Here is a 16,381-nt window from a genome sequence, read left to right as displayed (position 1 = left end):
AAGTAAAGCTTCACCAGTAATTTTCTTTTCTAAACCAGACAAATATTTATTGATTTTTATTTAAATGTACTGTTATAATTTTCTTTAGTCTGTGAGACAAGCTACTGTATTCGAAAACCTGGTGACCTATTTTCTCAAGTATCCAATGGCAATAGTCATAGGCAGAGTAAAAAAAAACAAAAAAAAAAAACAATGACAGCTCTCATTGGATTCAAACTAAATGCTTGAAAGAATGACTCTGTCTGTAACTGACTGATAACTAAAAAAATAAATAATAATAATAATAATAATAATAATAATAAACAAATTAAAAAAAAAAGAAAAACTAATCCTCTCTAACAGATTTTTTTTTTTAATTTATTGTTTTTAATTTGGAGTTTAGAGTAGGGCTCCCCAAACAAGAATACTAGAGACGGATTATGCCTCTCGAATTACTGAACAAGGCCGTATACTTATTTTTCAAATTTTTAGGTCAAATTTCCCCTTGCTCAACTAATGTTCTCTTTATCTCATCGTACAAATCTTGTTTTATTATTAGAAGGTGGAAATTGGCCATATGCATTAGATAAAAGTAGCTGGATGGTTGAGCAACCACCTTTTTGCCAATGGAGCCATATACATTTAAGTTAATACTGACAATTCCTGCTGTTCCAACAATCACACAGGGAACGCTCTGCCAATGTTTGTGGGTGAAAGATTTTCCCTGAGCAAAAATTTTTTTGTTTGACTGTCAAGACAAATAATTTAAAATGGTTAATTTAATGTCTTTGTTCAACTAAAATGATCATGTGTTGCTGAATTTCACCCACTGAATGATCATTTTGCTCGAAACAATGCACAAAGGAATCTGGACCAGTCATTGGACAGACATCATTCTTTGCAAACCTCTGGTTAAATCCCCCAAAGAGAGCTGAGAAAATGTCATGGAGTATTGGATAATAGAATGAGGTTGTCTTTGTCCCCAGGGCCATCTTCTTTTTGAAGAGTTCAGCTAAATGGTAAGTGATTAGCAAATATTAAACACGTGCAGTTACAGGTTGACATGTTTGATGGGTCAGCCACTCCGAAAAAAACAGTACGAAACAAGACAACCAAACACGTACACTGCACTGAGACAGAGAAGCCGGAACTAGACCCGACATAATAAAATCAGGATGTGGAATTGTGCTTGTCCTTGGGTAGTACATTGGTATCTTTCTATTCGGGGAAACTTCTACATGGACAACGTTAATATGTTTTCCGTATATAAAAATCCTCCAACACCAATCATTTTTAATCAACCGTTTAACAAAATATAAAGACAAGCCAATAAGCTTTATAATGTCTAACACCAATGTAATTAACCATCTAAGGTGTCTTCTTAAGGGTGCACAGATATAAATACAAGAAATGTCTATTTCTTTCTTCTTTTGTGATATTTTGGGTACTGTAAAAGATAATAATAAGCCAGGGTATATCTTTAATACTATGAAAAACTTTTTATACGACTTCTTTGAAGGATCCCTTTAAGTTTGGTAGGTGGAAGACTGACCTACTATTTTTATTTTTTTCTTAATTTTTTTTGCTACTACTTTATCCATTATTATTATTTTTTTTTTTTACATTGCATTATCTCTAGGAACTTACTTAGTGATAAACCTGTTGATCATGTCTATATATCCATTTCAAAACCATCTACAGTACCGTATTTGATCTACAATACAACCAGAATATTATTTTAGCCTAATGTGCTCTGGGTATTTTACAGTTTAACAGTTTTCTGAGGATGATAACCTCAATTCATATCCCCTATTAGGGTATAAAGACATCATAGCTGGAGTCCCAGTATCAAAAGATCCTCTAAAAGAGCAGCACCCGCCCTGATGGATCTGTTGGGTCTGTACATGTGAAAGACTAGTATTCCATTGCAGAAGAATGGACGACCTTAGTATGTGAGTATTTCCTATGACATAAAAATGTATGTAAATAACACGTCATTAAATTTTATAACTCCAGAGGCTCTGAGGTATGGAAAATAGGTTACACGATACCTATTGAAATAAAAGTACATAACTAGCAAGATTTATTATTAGTACAAAGTGTAAATTAGAGTCGTTTTCTATAGCAACCAATCGGATTCAATCTTCCTAACTACTCCACTTTTCCATTGGACCATCTCTGGTAAACCTTTCCCACTTGGTCCTTACAGTAAACGCCACTCTTTTCAACTATTCTATGCCTTGGCTAACTAGACTTTCGTATAACACTCCAATAGTGCACTCACTATGCCGTAATAAACAGATCTCCTGATGATTTTTTATATTTTTCTTGAGCTCTAACTAGCCGTCACCGTTAGATCTGTAAATTGCAGTACCACTTGTCACCACATACTTTGCATTATGAATGTATATAACAGCGCCCCTGGGCCTAAGATGGATGAGATTTCAGCTATAATTATCCCTCAAAATATCAGCCCTGTTGCCAACTCCAGGTATCCTAATAGAAAGAGGCTTACTTTTCCTGGAATATCGGCTAGTAAAACAGCAATGCATTCACCTTGTAGTGAGAACAGGCAACACTAGCCATGACGACAGCTCCGAAATAAGTATTTATGGCTCTGAAATAAAATTTGTGCTAATACTTTATACAGGTGTGAGCTAAAACACAAGGGACTATAAAGTGAAAGACCAAAGACAGTAACTTAAGCAGAACACAGAGCAACAAGCACTGTATATATCTCATAGGAACAGCGTTCTGCCCCACAATTACACCTGACACGTTGTCAGGAAAACAATGCCAGACAGGAGAGGTGAGAGTATCAAAAATAGTCAGCAGTTTTGCAGATTTGCATGGAATCTGAGGAGTCTTCCAGCTTTCTGATTTTGTCTCCTTTTATGCTACTTTGTTCATTGGGATGTATGGTACAGTTTAAAGGGGAATTCTACCATCAGGAAATTCAAGGCACAAGTGTCCTTTTGTACACGGTGGGTATCTGTGCGTCTAAACAGCTCTTCCTAAGAGATCATAGTCTCTACAGGTAGAGTTTCCCTTTAAGGCAAACTGCTGTAAAACAAGTGCCATGCCACTTTATTAGATGAGACTAAACCATTTACTACAAGCAGTTGATAAGGCATGAACGACGTCTCCATTTTCTTAGAGTAGTTCAATGATGACAAGTATAGGGAAGCTATAAATAAGAATAACAGGGAAGTACAGGGAAGATAAAGAATCTACTGGAAGCAAGGACAAAACTACTGATTATTTTTGCCTTTGTCACAGTGACAATCCATCCGCACACAACTGCTGTGGTGCTTTCAGTGTATACTTACATTTGTTTGCGCAAACAAATGGCGGCCATTGAAGGACACCAAGCTCATATCGCTCCATTCTCAGTCCAGCGTTCAGACACCAGCTTTCCCCTCCTAAGACCCAGTGATGATGTCACTGCACACTGATTTAATGTCATTGGACAGACCCAGATATGATGTCACTGCACGCTGCCTTATTGTCATTGGTTCTCATTACATAATATAAGCCTCAGGAAGGTGTCAGATGCATAATATTTAGGCCCTTTTTATAGTACATAGTACATAATTATTTGCCATAAAATGAGACTATAAAACTGCTGTAAAAAAATGGAGGACCAATAGCTGGTACTAAAACAACTTTGGAGTCCAGTATTTTGGAATATAGCATTATAATCTGGCATACTGGCATAGAACCAGTATAGCTGGGGGTTTCCATGGCTGTTGGTGTCAGAAATAAAGCAATCCAAACATTGCTTTACTTTGTAATGCTCAGGCTTCTGTGTATACTACTGTCTAGCAATATAGGCCTTGAGGATCTTACCTATTGCTATTATTTTTACTATAGGATACGGACATCTCAGGAATGTATTTTTTAACTACTGAATTGTACTTATTTAGATGTAAAAATATTTCCCCATAGGTTTTTGCTCCTTTTCTCTTCTGCAGCCTTCATGTCTTCCATACACTGCAGGCTGCTCTGTCCCGTTCTACAGTGCTGATACTAGAACCCACAGATATATTTTGATAAACACCCTGTCCTCCATACATATTGTTCTGTCTGGGGGAGTTCTGCACAACTTGGTAATGTCGTGCTGATACTAGATTTGATCATACATCAACTTGAAAGATCATTCAGAAGACAGAGGAGCTGGAGACCGGGTCAGTTGGATTGATATCACTGTGAATTAGGGATGGTCCGAACCTGGTTCGGACGGGGTTCGTACGAACCCGAACCCTCCGCAATGATTACCGCTGTCTGCCCACTCCGTGCAGCGGGCGGATCCAGCGGGAGGAACGCCTGGAAAACTGGGATACATGCGTTCCTCCCGCTGTATCCGCCCGCTGCACGGAGCAGGCAGACAGCGAGAATCTGATGCCGAGCGTTTGGGTTCAGCCGAACCCGAACCTCGGCGGGTTCAGACCATCCCTACTGTGAATGCAATCTGCACAATATGTGAAAACATGCAGGCTGCAGAGGAAAAACTAAGCAAAATCTTTTATAAAACACTAAATGAAATATATTTAAAGCGTAACTGTCATATTTTTTTTTTATTGCAGAAATCTGTAGTATAAGCGAGTTTAAGAAACTCTGTAATAGGTTTTATCAACCAAAAAAGCCTCCTTCTGTACTCAAGAAGCAATCTCCCAGCCTCCCCCCCTGACTTCTTATCTGTGCATTATCAGGCAAACACGTCTTCATTACAGAGAAGCCAGTAAAGACGGGTTCTGCTCTCTCCATTGTAAGCCTATGAAGGGGGGAGGGGCTGAGGGAGATGAGGGAGCAGGAAGAGGTGACATGAAGGTCAGCTGTTTGTAGACTGCCTGTGCACCTAAACCGCAGGATTCTGGGGTCAGAAAGGTCAGTGCTTATCTATGAACTTACTGAGAGAAGATTGCAGGGTGTTGTGCTTTGCAAGACTGCTCTGTGCTCAGTCACTCCTAACAGCCCCTCCCCTCTCCATAGCCACATAATGGAGACAGAAATCCTGCTTCATCTGATGTGAGGGGGGAGGCTGGGAGATTGCTTTTTCAGTCCAGAAGGAAACTCTTTTGGTTTATAAAACCTATTACAGAGTTTCTTAAAATCACTTGTACTATTGATATTTAATGTTTTCAAAAAAATTACCCTGAAATGACAGTTACGCTTTAATTACACCAAAATAAGTACAAAGCCATAAAATAATGCCTTTAAGTATATTCATGTTAGCCTAATATGTCAATGTTTCTATGCTACCCTATGTAACAGAGAGAAGGAGAGAGGTTGATCTTGGAGGTACATAGTTTTCTATGACTAAATTCAGTTTATTATGGTAAATAGAGAGTAAATACAATCCTTCAAAATAATAAAATCAACATCCAAACATTCCAGAGGCTGTAGTAATAATATCCAAGCACTTGCTTGTTCTTCTCAGAATTATTTCATCCTGCAAATCAGTTGTCATCCAGTGACATCATAAGCCAGAAGTCCAGTGACATCACAAATCAGCGCCCCATGGGAAATAATCAAGATAACCATACCTTGTCCTCCTCACTGATGTTGCGTGTGGCTGTTCTCCAAGTGATGCTGGGCAGAGGATCTCCTGATGCCTCACAGGTCAGGGTGATCTCATTATCCAGCTCCACGGCAGTCTTGTTTTCAACATAGGTAATCTTAGGCTTGGCTAAAAGGGACACACAATATTTTTTATAAATAGAAAAAATATACAATTTTACATTTTAAGCATAAACAGGACGAGAGGACATTTTACATTTTGAGAGCTCGACATTTGTGGACCCTTAATTTCCAAATGATTCCCAGTTTACAACTGTCCCCTACTCTAATGTCCATTCACACCTGCCAACATGCTTTTGCACTTAATAGCGTTATCCCAATGTTACAAGGCTGATGTAAACTATAAGTCACTTGTATACCTGACAGCAAAACATACAGAATTTGTTTTCTCTAGACTAGGGGAAGGCTCACCTAACAACAAAGAACTAGACCTTTCTCCGAGACCCTTGGTCTTATAAGCCATTTAAAAAATCAGGTCCAAAAAAATATTTGCCAGCTAAAGCTTATGCAGAATAATGTATTCTCACCATAGACCTTGAGAAGAATAATGGCCTCACTGTCACCAGCTTTATTTTCGGCAATACAGTTATATTCGGCCTCGTCATCCTTTTCGATTCCATGAATGGTCATCTCTGACATGTCATCACTAAAGGAGTATTTGTCATCTCCATCCTCTATAGTTTCTCCTCTCCTGTAGCAGGAAAAAAAAAAAAAGTTATTGCTAAGTATGTAAACTGGAAACTTTACTGTTGATTTACAGACCAATAAACATTCATAGGAACTCTCTTTCCCGATAAATAAAAAGGTCAGCGATCAGCCAGAGAATGAGAAAAGGCTTCTTTTTTTGGCCAATTGCATCTTCTGGGTGGCCAATAAAACCATCATTATTGACCTCAGATCATCCTGTGAAAACAGGATGCGTGGTCAATAATAATAAATTTAAAGGGTCACATGAGTGATTCAGCGATCGTCCACTAAGCCTGGCCATGCCCATAGTTAACACATTGGAAGGCTCTTTAGATAAGTGTTGATCAAAGAGATTGGCACTTGATATACTATCCCTGTCAATCTTAAAGGTCCATTAGCCTAATATGTCAACACCTACTATGCAGATAAATGTGTTTCTACAGTTACATACTACAAAAGCTGTGCTTGATCAATTACCCATGGTTACCCAAGTGTGGAGAAAAATAGGTCTGCATAGAATCTGTGGACATAAAGACCTTTTCATTCAAGACTTTTTGCAATGATGGTATAGAGAGCCTAAAGATGAGAGATCCTTGAGTGCAGCATTTGACCGGTGGCTCAAGAAGTTGGATACAGCCCAAGGGAGTTGTGGAAGACATGGATACAGCTTTCAACTGAATCCAACTTCTTCAACCACAGGTAACCATACAGTGCATGTTCGGGTTAACTTATCTGTAATAGAAAGGTAAACAAATTGAAAAGCCTTGAACAGCAACTAAAGATATAAATATGTTACCTATGCAAAGCTCACCTAGAAAGCAGATGTTTTTTCAGGCTTCCATAAGAGTGGCATAGTGTAAGGGCCCTATTCCACAGTAACGATAATCGGCCGTATCGGCCCCATTTGGCCTGATTCGGCCGATTATCGTTCGGTGAAATAGAGAGAACGATCAGCCGATGATCGTGTCATCGGCTGATCGTTCATTTAGGGCCAGACCTAAAATCATCGTTCCCCCACCACGCATCGCTAAAGTTAAATAGCGGTGCGCGGCGGGCGACCGACGATTTGACAAGCAGCAGCAATACATTACCTGTCCAGGCTTCTTCTCCGCGCTGTCTTCATCCCCGGGTCCCGCGCACTCTATCTTCAGAATGGCCGGTCAGCTGACGGAGCGCTCAGCCAATCACAGGCCGGGACCGCCGCGGCCTGTGATTGGCTGAGTGTGGCCTGTCAGCTGACCGGCCATTCTGAAGATAGAGAGCGCGGGACCCGGGGATGAAGACAGCGCGGAGAAGCCTGGAAAGGTAATGTATTGCTGCTGCTTGTCAAATCGCTAACCATGTCCTTGCAGCCCTCTCTCAACGATCATCGGGCCGTGGAATAGGCCCAGTAAACGAGCGGCGATCTAGCAGATCGCCGCTCGTTTACATCGTTGATCGGGCCCTCCTCGGCCCGTGGAATAGGACCCTAAGGATGCTATTACACAAAGCGATTATAGGCTGTATTTGGCCAATTACTAGCCACTCCGGCCGAGTAATAGCTCATGTTGTAAAACAACAATCAGCCGACATGCATGATGCTGGCTGATCACTGGTTTACTACAGGAAGCAATATCCGTTGATGCAACGGTCTACTGGCTGTTGCTCTGATAGCGATGGTCTGCTGGCTGCCGCTATCTCCAATGGGTTGCTCCTCCCTGCTCTTACCCACTCGCTGTCAGCATATGTAATAGCACCAACAGCGAGCCGGGAATGAGTAGCAAGCAAGCGCTGACCTGACAGGTTGGCGCTCACTTGCTCCTCCAGATCGGGCCGTGTAATAGATCCCTAATTTTAGGATATGATGTGCCCCTGTGTGAGCTTCTTGGCATATGTCATTACCATGCGAATCACATTCAGTCATTACTTACTTTGTCCAGCTAATTTCAGGCTCAGGAAATCCATCAGCCTCGCAGCTTACAGTCACTGACTCTCCCATGCTGGCAGTGGCATTGACAGTCTGTTGTCTGGCTCGCACAGTTGGTGGAACTTTAGAGGAAAAAAAAAAGACATGTGGATCATGATTTTTATGTATACTAGATGATAACTGTGCTAGGTTCCAGTCCCAGCTGTTACTGCCACAAGAACCCAATTCTGGCTAGATATTTGTAGAATTATATGTCAGCATTTAAAATGAACATATGACAATGGTTCATGGTTTATATATACCCAGAACTTTAGTATAACAACATGAATGAACAAGCTCTAGATTTCAGGTTTTTACACCAACACCAGTAAAGAAGGGGTTTCTTTACTGTAAGAGCATTAAGACGAATGAACTATCTGCTAGAGAAAGTTGGTATGGTAAATGAATTTAACAAAAAAAAGTTCAAAGGGGGCCTAGATTCCCAAGAATATTACAAGTCATAGTTAGTAATTGTCTGATTGATCGTTGATCCAGGACTCATACAAGTTTTCACTTATTCTAACCCAACATTGCATTGCAAGACAATAGGCTGAACTGGATGGACTTAAAGGGGTTATCCATCTTAGAAAAAAACTTTATAAGGGCCCAAAGCCCATGTAAAACACTTAGCGATCAGTCAAAGAATGAGGACTCTGAGAACCGCACACTAGTGCTCTCTATTATGTGTGTGGGCTCATTCAGTAGTCCTCAATATTTATGAGCATCAGCACATTAGTGAGCTCTGCCCACCGACCACTGATTGGCAGTTGTTTATCTATACATATCTATTGTGTATATATATCCTGTGTATAGGCAGATAACTGTCAATCAGAATAATGTAAGTAATGCACTGTAATGTTTAGCCTTTCCGTCACTAGTTTATGCTGCACTCATTTAAGGCAGTGTAAACCTAGTTACAAAATTCCCTTTAAAAACATCAAAGTGTAGAAAAATTTAAAGGTGGATTAGCCTCACCATTGACTATGACTTGAATATCTTTGAAGTTAATCTCTCCTCGTGCCAGGATCCGGCCCTCACATCGGTATGTCCCTTCATCAGTTCTCTTAATGCCTCGAATTTGTAGATAATTATTGGACAGCATATTAAAGCGAACTGTGAAGAAAAAAAATACAAATATCAATGCTTCAAAGACTATAGAAGTAAATTTGGGCGAAGTTAAAGGCCGTCACACCAATATGTCTACACATAAAAGATGTAAACAGCGAGTACTCTAATATTATATTGTATATATAATATACAGTGTGATGCCATATATTGCATTCTTTAATTCATACCCTAATTTCTTACCATCCTTCTTGAACTGCACATCTCTGCCTTTGTGCTTCCAGATGATGACCGAGGGCATTGAGCTTGAGACATCACAAATGATAACGGCGTCTGTCCCTTCAGTGAACTCCTGAGGGGTGGGTGCATTCTTAAAGGTCAGCTTCTCTGTAAAAAAAAAAAAAAAGAGAGAGAGAGAGACGCATATTAGGAACCTAGACAGACAATTTTTAAGACCCAGTGTATCTTACGTGACCTGCCTTGTGGGGCCTATTTTCACTGTATGGCGCAATGTTACATTTAGAGCTTGAAGAGGATCTGTCAGCGAGCCTCATATGTCTATTTCAGTAAATCTTAATATTGCTCATGTAATAACATAGGTGGACCACCTTTTATCACAGTGTCAGCACTCCCCTAGACATCTTTTCCTGGAGAAATCAGTCTCTAGGGGTCTCAAGTGATTACAGAGGTGGAATTCACTACAAAGGGGTTGTGAGAGATTCCCAATACATTATGCTGTCACAGCTGTGGTGGCATCTCGTGCTCCGGGCCGCCACTGCACCCATTCCCCTGCCAAGTGTTCTCAGCAGATGCCGGAGCCCACAAGCTGTTACTTCGCGCAACCCCCTCCCCCCTGAGGCCTCACCTGTCCACACTCCTGCTCCATCCTGCACTGGTCATTGAGCAGGTCCCCATCTCCTAGGGCGTGCTCTTAATAGCTCATGCAGATTTAAAGGGGCAGTAGGCCATTAATTGGCTGCATGCATCAACCACTTCCCTATAAATCCTTGCCCCTTTCCTGACCCCGCCGTTGGAGCCTCTGCATTGCTACCCTAGCATTGTGGTTCCAGCTTTAATGCCTGTGACTCCAGGTTCTGGTCTGTGAGTCCTGCCTCAGCTTCCTGCTTTGTTCCTGCCTGCTGTTCTGTCTACATGGTTAATTGCATTTACTATACCCCCTCTAATATGCCACGGTGGAAGTGCTGTTCAACTTATTATCTCATTCTCTACTTTTATTTCTTCAGAGAATAATTAGGAAATCTTACGATATATCTGGAGTGTGACAGTGCTTTCCGACCGCCCCTCTTCTTCGCTGGTGGCGATGCATTTGTAAGTCCCGGCATCCTGAATGCTGGCATTGTATATGGTAAGTGTCGATGAATAGTCGTCACTTTTCACTACCGAAATCTGCTGTTGGTTGTTTAATCGCTCACCGCTTGGAGATTCCCAGTAGATCTCATTTGCTTCACCAATTACTAAAGGACAAAATAAATAAATAAATAAATAAATAAATAAAACAGGAAAAGAGTATGGGTAAAGACAAACATAAAATAGCAAAACAAAACATAAAATTATAGCTAAAAAGTTAAATGTAGTTATATTTATTCTTTCAAATGCAAAATTTAATTAATCACCTTGACATAAGAAGAATTTGGATTCTCCAAGGCCTATTTCTCCTTGATCAGGGACAATGGTAACTTCTAGAGCTGCTGTGAATAGAAACAATAAAAGGAGGATATTATCGTCACACTTCAGTTTTAGATAATAAAAAAATACAAAATAGTGAGCTGTATGTAGAATGAAAAAATATAAATGAGACAGAAAAGATTCTATCCAGCACATTAACTCTTGATCAATAATGTGTACAGTCTCCACAGAAAGTTCGGGCTGTAGATTCATGTCTAGTATTGTACAGTATATTTTTTTTACACAATTTGTTTTAGCTTTAGGTTTAAAAAAAGCTTAAAATATGTGAAAGAAATTTAATAATTAGATGCATGTTTGCTATTTTTTGCCCTAGGTTAGAAAGGTTTATGGAGAATGCACTTACCAGCTTTCTGATTTGGATAAATATGTTAAAGAGGACCTTTAGGCAACCCTCAAAATTTTACTACCATAAAATAGCTTACGGTGTCCTGAATACAAACCTTTTTAAGTTTCTTCATACGCTTCTTCTGTTCCCAAGAAATGTGGGTTTATAATTTTACAGACAACTTAGTTAATAGTCAAACCGGCAAGAACTTAATTTAAATGATGGGATTTAATATAAGATGATGGGCGCAATTAGAGTCAGCAGGTGTGAATGTTTTACATTGAAGGGTGTGTCTAATACACAACCCCAGACTGTATAGTCCCACCAATCGCCAATCACACCAGTCACCAGTTAAATAAAAATTAAATTCACGCCCATCTGTTAACTGAATTGTGAAACAGATAAATTATGAACCCACATATCGTAGGAGCAGAAGGGCATATCAAGAAACTGTAAAAAGTGTGCAAGCAGGGCACCCCAAGCTATTTATTGATAAAAACATCTGATTATTTTGGATTGTATACAGGGCCTCTTTAAGGCTAAGTTCAGATTTGCAACAACACCCGTAATTAATAGAAAATTTATGCTGCTTTGCAGTCAATGGAATCCCGGACGGAGTGTATACACAGAGTATACACTCCGGCCAGGATCCCTAAAAGGGAATGAGAAAGTAAACAGATTTGATTGCCGCATCTTCCCCTTTTGCATTTGTCAGTCATATTCACATAGACCTTATACACTGCCATTTGTCAGGACCCTGAACATAGCTGTGTTAACTGCATTTATCTGTGATAAACAAAGAACAAGCTGGTAATCGAATGTTTCCTTTCCTTGACTTTGTCCAAGGGTCAAGGGTCATAAATGTGTCAATAAATTAAATTCACTAAGAATGGCTGTAGTCCATCTATGTCAGTTCTTTACCCATGGGGACGACCCTGCCAAACAGTGACACATACTGTAGATTTATAAAGTTAGGATTTTTTTTCTGTGATCAAAATTACATCTATAAATACGTTATCTTGCCCAATGCTATTTTGTTCATTTACTTAAAAGAAACATAAGAACATTTGCAGAGAATTCATATGATCTTCACTCAGCGCCATCTTTTACAAACAAGGAAGGCAAGAACAATCTTTTCAATTTCCCTATGCCACGCTTCAAATCTCAGAAAAATTATCTGACAACTAAAACGAGAGTGCCCTTGTGTCACGATACATACTTTCTGATATGCGATGAATAGAAGCCTCATGTTGAAGATGGGGAGACTATATGAATTTTAGCCAAGTGATCAAGAATCCCCTCAACAATAAAAGACTATGAGCAAAAAAGCAAATTGGAAAATCAAAATGATTTAAGTGGTTCACGGAGAGTCATTCGGCAGAAGTGACTCTGAGCCGGGTCACCTTTTGCGACTCGTCTACATCTAATTTAATGAAAGTGTACTTCTTCCTGTCCTTCTCTGTATAGTGAGGTGAAAGTGTTACCAAGTACAATTACAAAGGCACTTTTATATTAGCGCACAATGTGGCTTAAAAGAGAAAATGGAAAAAGGTTTAATTCGGCGGCATTTATATTCCCAGAGTTATTTTCTGCAATCACATTTAAGTTGGAGATAAAAAGCAATATAAAATAATATTTAGATTATCAACAATGGAACCATTATCCTTATCTGCTCTGCTTACTCATCTACTGTATCCACTTTTTTCTGATAATCCAGTCCAAACAAAGGTAAAGTATACTCAGGGGAAGGCCAAGTCTAAATGCAGATAGATAGTGGTCTGCACTGAAAAGCAACAGTCCAAGGGTATATTTAAATTGCTGCAAATAGCAATGCCAAACAATTATTATGTTTTGTCTCATGATGGCAACCTCTTTCCTTACGCCATAGTAGGACTTATAGGCACCATAAACGGGAACCAGAATGAAATGAAACAGGCCTGGCTCTGGCACACTGCACCGAGGAAATGTATACCAGACATGAGTTCCACAATATTATTATGCTTGTTAAAGTATCGCCATGGTCCGGGGTCTGATCTTTGAACCCCCCCGCCGATCTCCGTATCAGGTCCCTGGCTTCTCTATTATTATGAATAGAGCCGCGGGTACGGCATGTGACCCACAGCTCTATTTATTCCTGTGGAGCCGATGAAAGGAGCCGAGTACTGTACATCTTTCCGCCACTCCATAGGAATGAATAGAGAGGCAGGTCATGTGCCGTACCCGCAGCTTTTTTCATAATACAGAAGTCGGGGACCCAATGCGGAGATTGGTGGGGGGTACAGAGGTCGTAGCCCCCGTGTTCTCTTACTTTTTCTTGGATTACCCCTTTAACTTATCCATCGCATCCTGTGACCTTCACCCATAAATATGTAAGAATGGAGGTCCCATGACACATTGTCTATTTACAGAAGACCATTGTAACCCCAAAGCCAGCACAGATAGTAAAAAAAGTAGCAGTATAATGAAATTCAGCAAAGCATATGCTACACTAGTAACTACATTCTAAAAGAAGGGAACTAAATTATCTAAACAACTTTCAAACTCCATGAAGTTTTTGTTTTGGTGGATTCAACCCCCATAGCCCCACTACAACAGGGTAGTAGTGTTAACCAATCAGCCACCATGCCAGCTAGGTTATTCCCAAATAGGTTGAGTGATCTAAAAAAAAAATTGTACTTCTATTATTTTTTATAATTTCTAAACTCCCCTTAGGCCTCTAAACTTTTTATTAGAATAGGAAGATAATATGGTAGATCAAATGAAAATAATAAGCAATCTTATAAACAGAAAATCGATGAATATTCTCAATGTGATTTTGTCATCCACAGAAAGAGGCTGTGTAAGGCTATGTTCACACAACGTCATAGTTTAGTAAAGAACAGACGCTGATTGCAATTGCCTCAGCGTCCGTTCCTTACTGCAGGGGCGGCATTGCATTGAAGTCAATGCAATGCCGCCCGCTGTGTTCAGACATCGTTCTTCTAACGCCTGATCTTTAGAACGGGCATTAGAATAATGTGCCTGTACTTTATTTCCAGATGCTGTTCACTGAACAGTGGCCGGAAACATCAGCTGTTCACACAACGCAGTGTGCAGCGCGGCCCCACATTGCGTTGGAGTGAATGGCTAATTGATTTGCGGGCACAGCGGCCGGTGAACGCAAATCAATTGGGAAAAAAGAACGTTCCTGCAGCTAAAACGGAAGTATCGGCTGCAGGAACGGGCTGAGCGCAGCCCGCCGGCCGGCTGTTAAACGTTGTGTGAACATAGCATAACACTGGATAGCATTGTTTTTGGCTTTGCAAAAGTGCCTGATTAGTTAACCCTCAGAGGATCGGGCCAATTTAAATTTTAGCATTTTCGTTTTTTCCTCCTTCTGCTTAAAAGGCCATAGGGCTTGCCTTTTTTCACTTAGAAACCCACATGAGCCCTTATTTTTTGCGCCACTAATTGTACTTTGCAATGACAGGCTGAATTTTTTCATAAAGTTAACTGCAAAACCAGAAAAAAATTCAATGTGGTGAAATTGAAAAAAAAATAAAAAACACACACACATTTCTTTTGTTTAGTTTTTTTTTTGTTTTTACGCAGCTCACCCTGGGATAAAACTGACTTGTTATATATGTTCCTCAAGTCGTTACAATTACAACGATATCTAACATGTATAACTTTCATTGTATCTAATGGCCTGTAAAAAATTCAAACCATTGTTAACAAATATATGTTCCTTAAAATCGCTCTATTCCCAGGCTTATAACCAGGGCTGTGGAGTCGGTAAGCCGCAGCTCCGACTCCTAAATTTTATCAGGACCGACTCCCGACTCCTTCATAAATAGCTGGTCATATACCAGGGAAGTTATTTATCACACTGGCTCAGCAGCTTCTCCCTAATGTCCTACATGATCCTGGGGCGACTTCTGAGGGAATAAGGAAACATATAAATCAGCTTCTCCTATGTGTGCAGTGGATGCAGCCAGTCTCCAGCCTCCATGTCCTGAACAACTCAGAACTAGATTAGAAGGAGCAGGTGGTCTTTTCCTGCTGACAATCTTCTATGTTTCTAACTAAATATTCACCATACTTAAAGAAACACTGCTAACAATGCCAGATACCTGTAATATAAAGGTCACACATAGTGATATACAGGGGGTCACACATAGTGATAGAGAGGGGTCACACATAGTGATATAGAGAGGGGTCACATATAGTGATATAGAGGTCACACAGTGATATAGAAGGTCACTGTGGGGGCACGCAATAGCATGCACACACACACATACAGCCTGCTGCAGCCATAGCACACATACACACAGCCTGCTGCAGCCATAGCACGCACACAGCCTGCTGTAGTCATAGCACACACACAGCCTACTACAGCCATAGTGCACGCGCACACACACACACACACACACACACACACAGCTGCAGCCATTGAACACTGAAGAAAAACACACAATCTTCTCCCAGAGAGAAAACACCACACTGAGGACAGAGGTTACTGCTACACTACTTATGTCTTCTCCTCCTTCTCTATATTACACAGGGTATCTTCATATTACACTGCTGCTCATATACCGTCATCCAGCATCCAGGAAGAGAACAGCACAGATCTCCCCCCACACAATGGACTCTTCCAGCTCAGAAACAAACTGCCAAATAGTGACTGACAACTTTTCCATGACTACCCTTATGTAATAAGGCCAGTGTCCTATTACTGATATATTCCCCGACCACCCTTATCTAATAGGGCCAGTGTCCTTTTACTGATATATATTCCCCGACCACCCTTATGTAATAGGGCCAGTGTCCTATTACTGATATATTTCCCGACCACCCTTATCTAATAGGGCCAGTGTCCTATTACTGATATATTCACCGACCACCCTTATGTAATAGGGCCAGTGTCCTATTACTGATATATTCCCCGACCACCCTCATGTAATAGGGACAGTGTCCTATTACTGATATATTCCCTGACCACCCTTATCTAATAGGGCCAGTGTCGTATTACTGATATATTCCCCGACCACCCTTATGTAATAGGGACAGTGTCCTATTAGAATGTTGCTCATAATATATATTCATGAGCAAAA

The 16,381-nt window shown here is 40.3% G+C and overlaps 1 protein-coding gene across 4 annotated transcripts in view; it reads right to left on the bottom strand.

Moving 5' to 3' along the window:
* NCAM1 (neural cell adhesion molecule 1) overlaps positions 1-16,381 on the bottom strand; it is a 234,826-nt gene that overhangs the window by 68,128 nt on the left and 150,317 nt on the right. For all 4 annotated transcript variants that reach the window (XM_069948731.1, XM_069948733.1, XM_069948735.1 and 1 more), the window contains exons 2-8: positions 10,891-10,965; positions 10,522-10,731; positions 9,500-9,643; positions 9,167-9,304; positions 8,157-8,274; positions 6,087-6,250; positions 5,526-5,668 (exon numbers count right to left, since the gene is read on the bottom strand). In XM_069948731.1, the coding sequence (XP_069804832.1) occupies positions 5,526-5,668; positions 6,087-6,250; positions 8,157-8,274; positions 9,167-9,304; positions 9,500-9,643; positions 10,522-10,731; positions 10,891-10,965 (992 nt within the window). The remainder of the gene's footprint in view (positions 1-5,525; positions 5,669-6,086; positions 6,251-8,156; positions 8,275-9,166; positions 9,305-9,499; positions 9,644-10,521; positions 10,732-10,890; positions 10,966-16,381) is intronic.

This window comes from Dendropsophus ebraccatus, chromosome 12 (assembly GCF_027789765.1).
Source record: "Dendropsophus ebraccatus isolate aDenEbr1 chromosome 12, aDenEbr1.pat, whole genome shotgun sequence".
NCBI lineage: Eukaryota > Metazoa > Chordata > Amphibia > Anura > Hylidae > Dendropsophus > Dendropsophus ebraccatus.
This window is presented reverse-complemented; position numbering and strand designations above follow the sequence as displayed.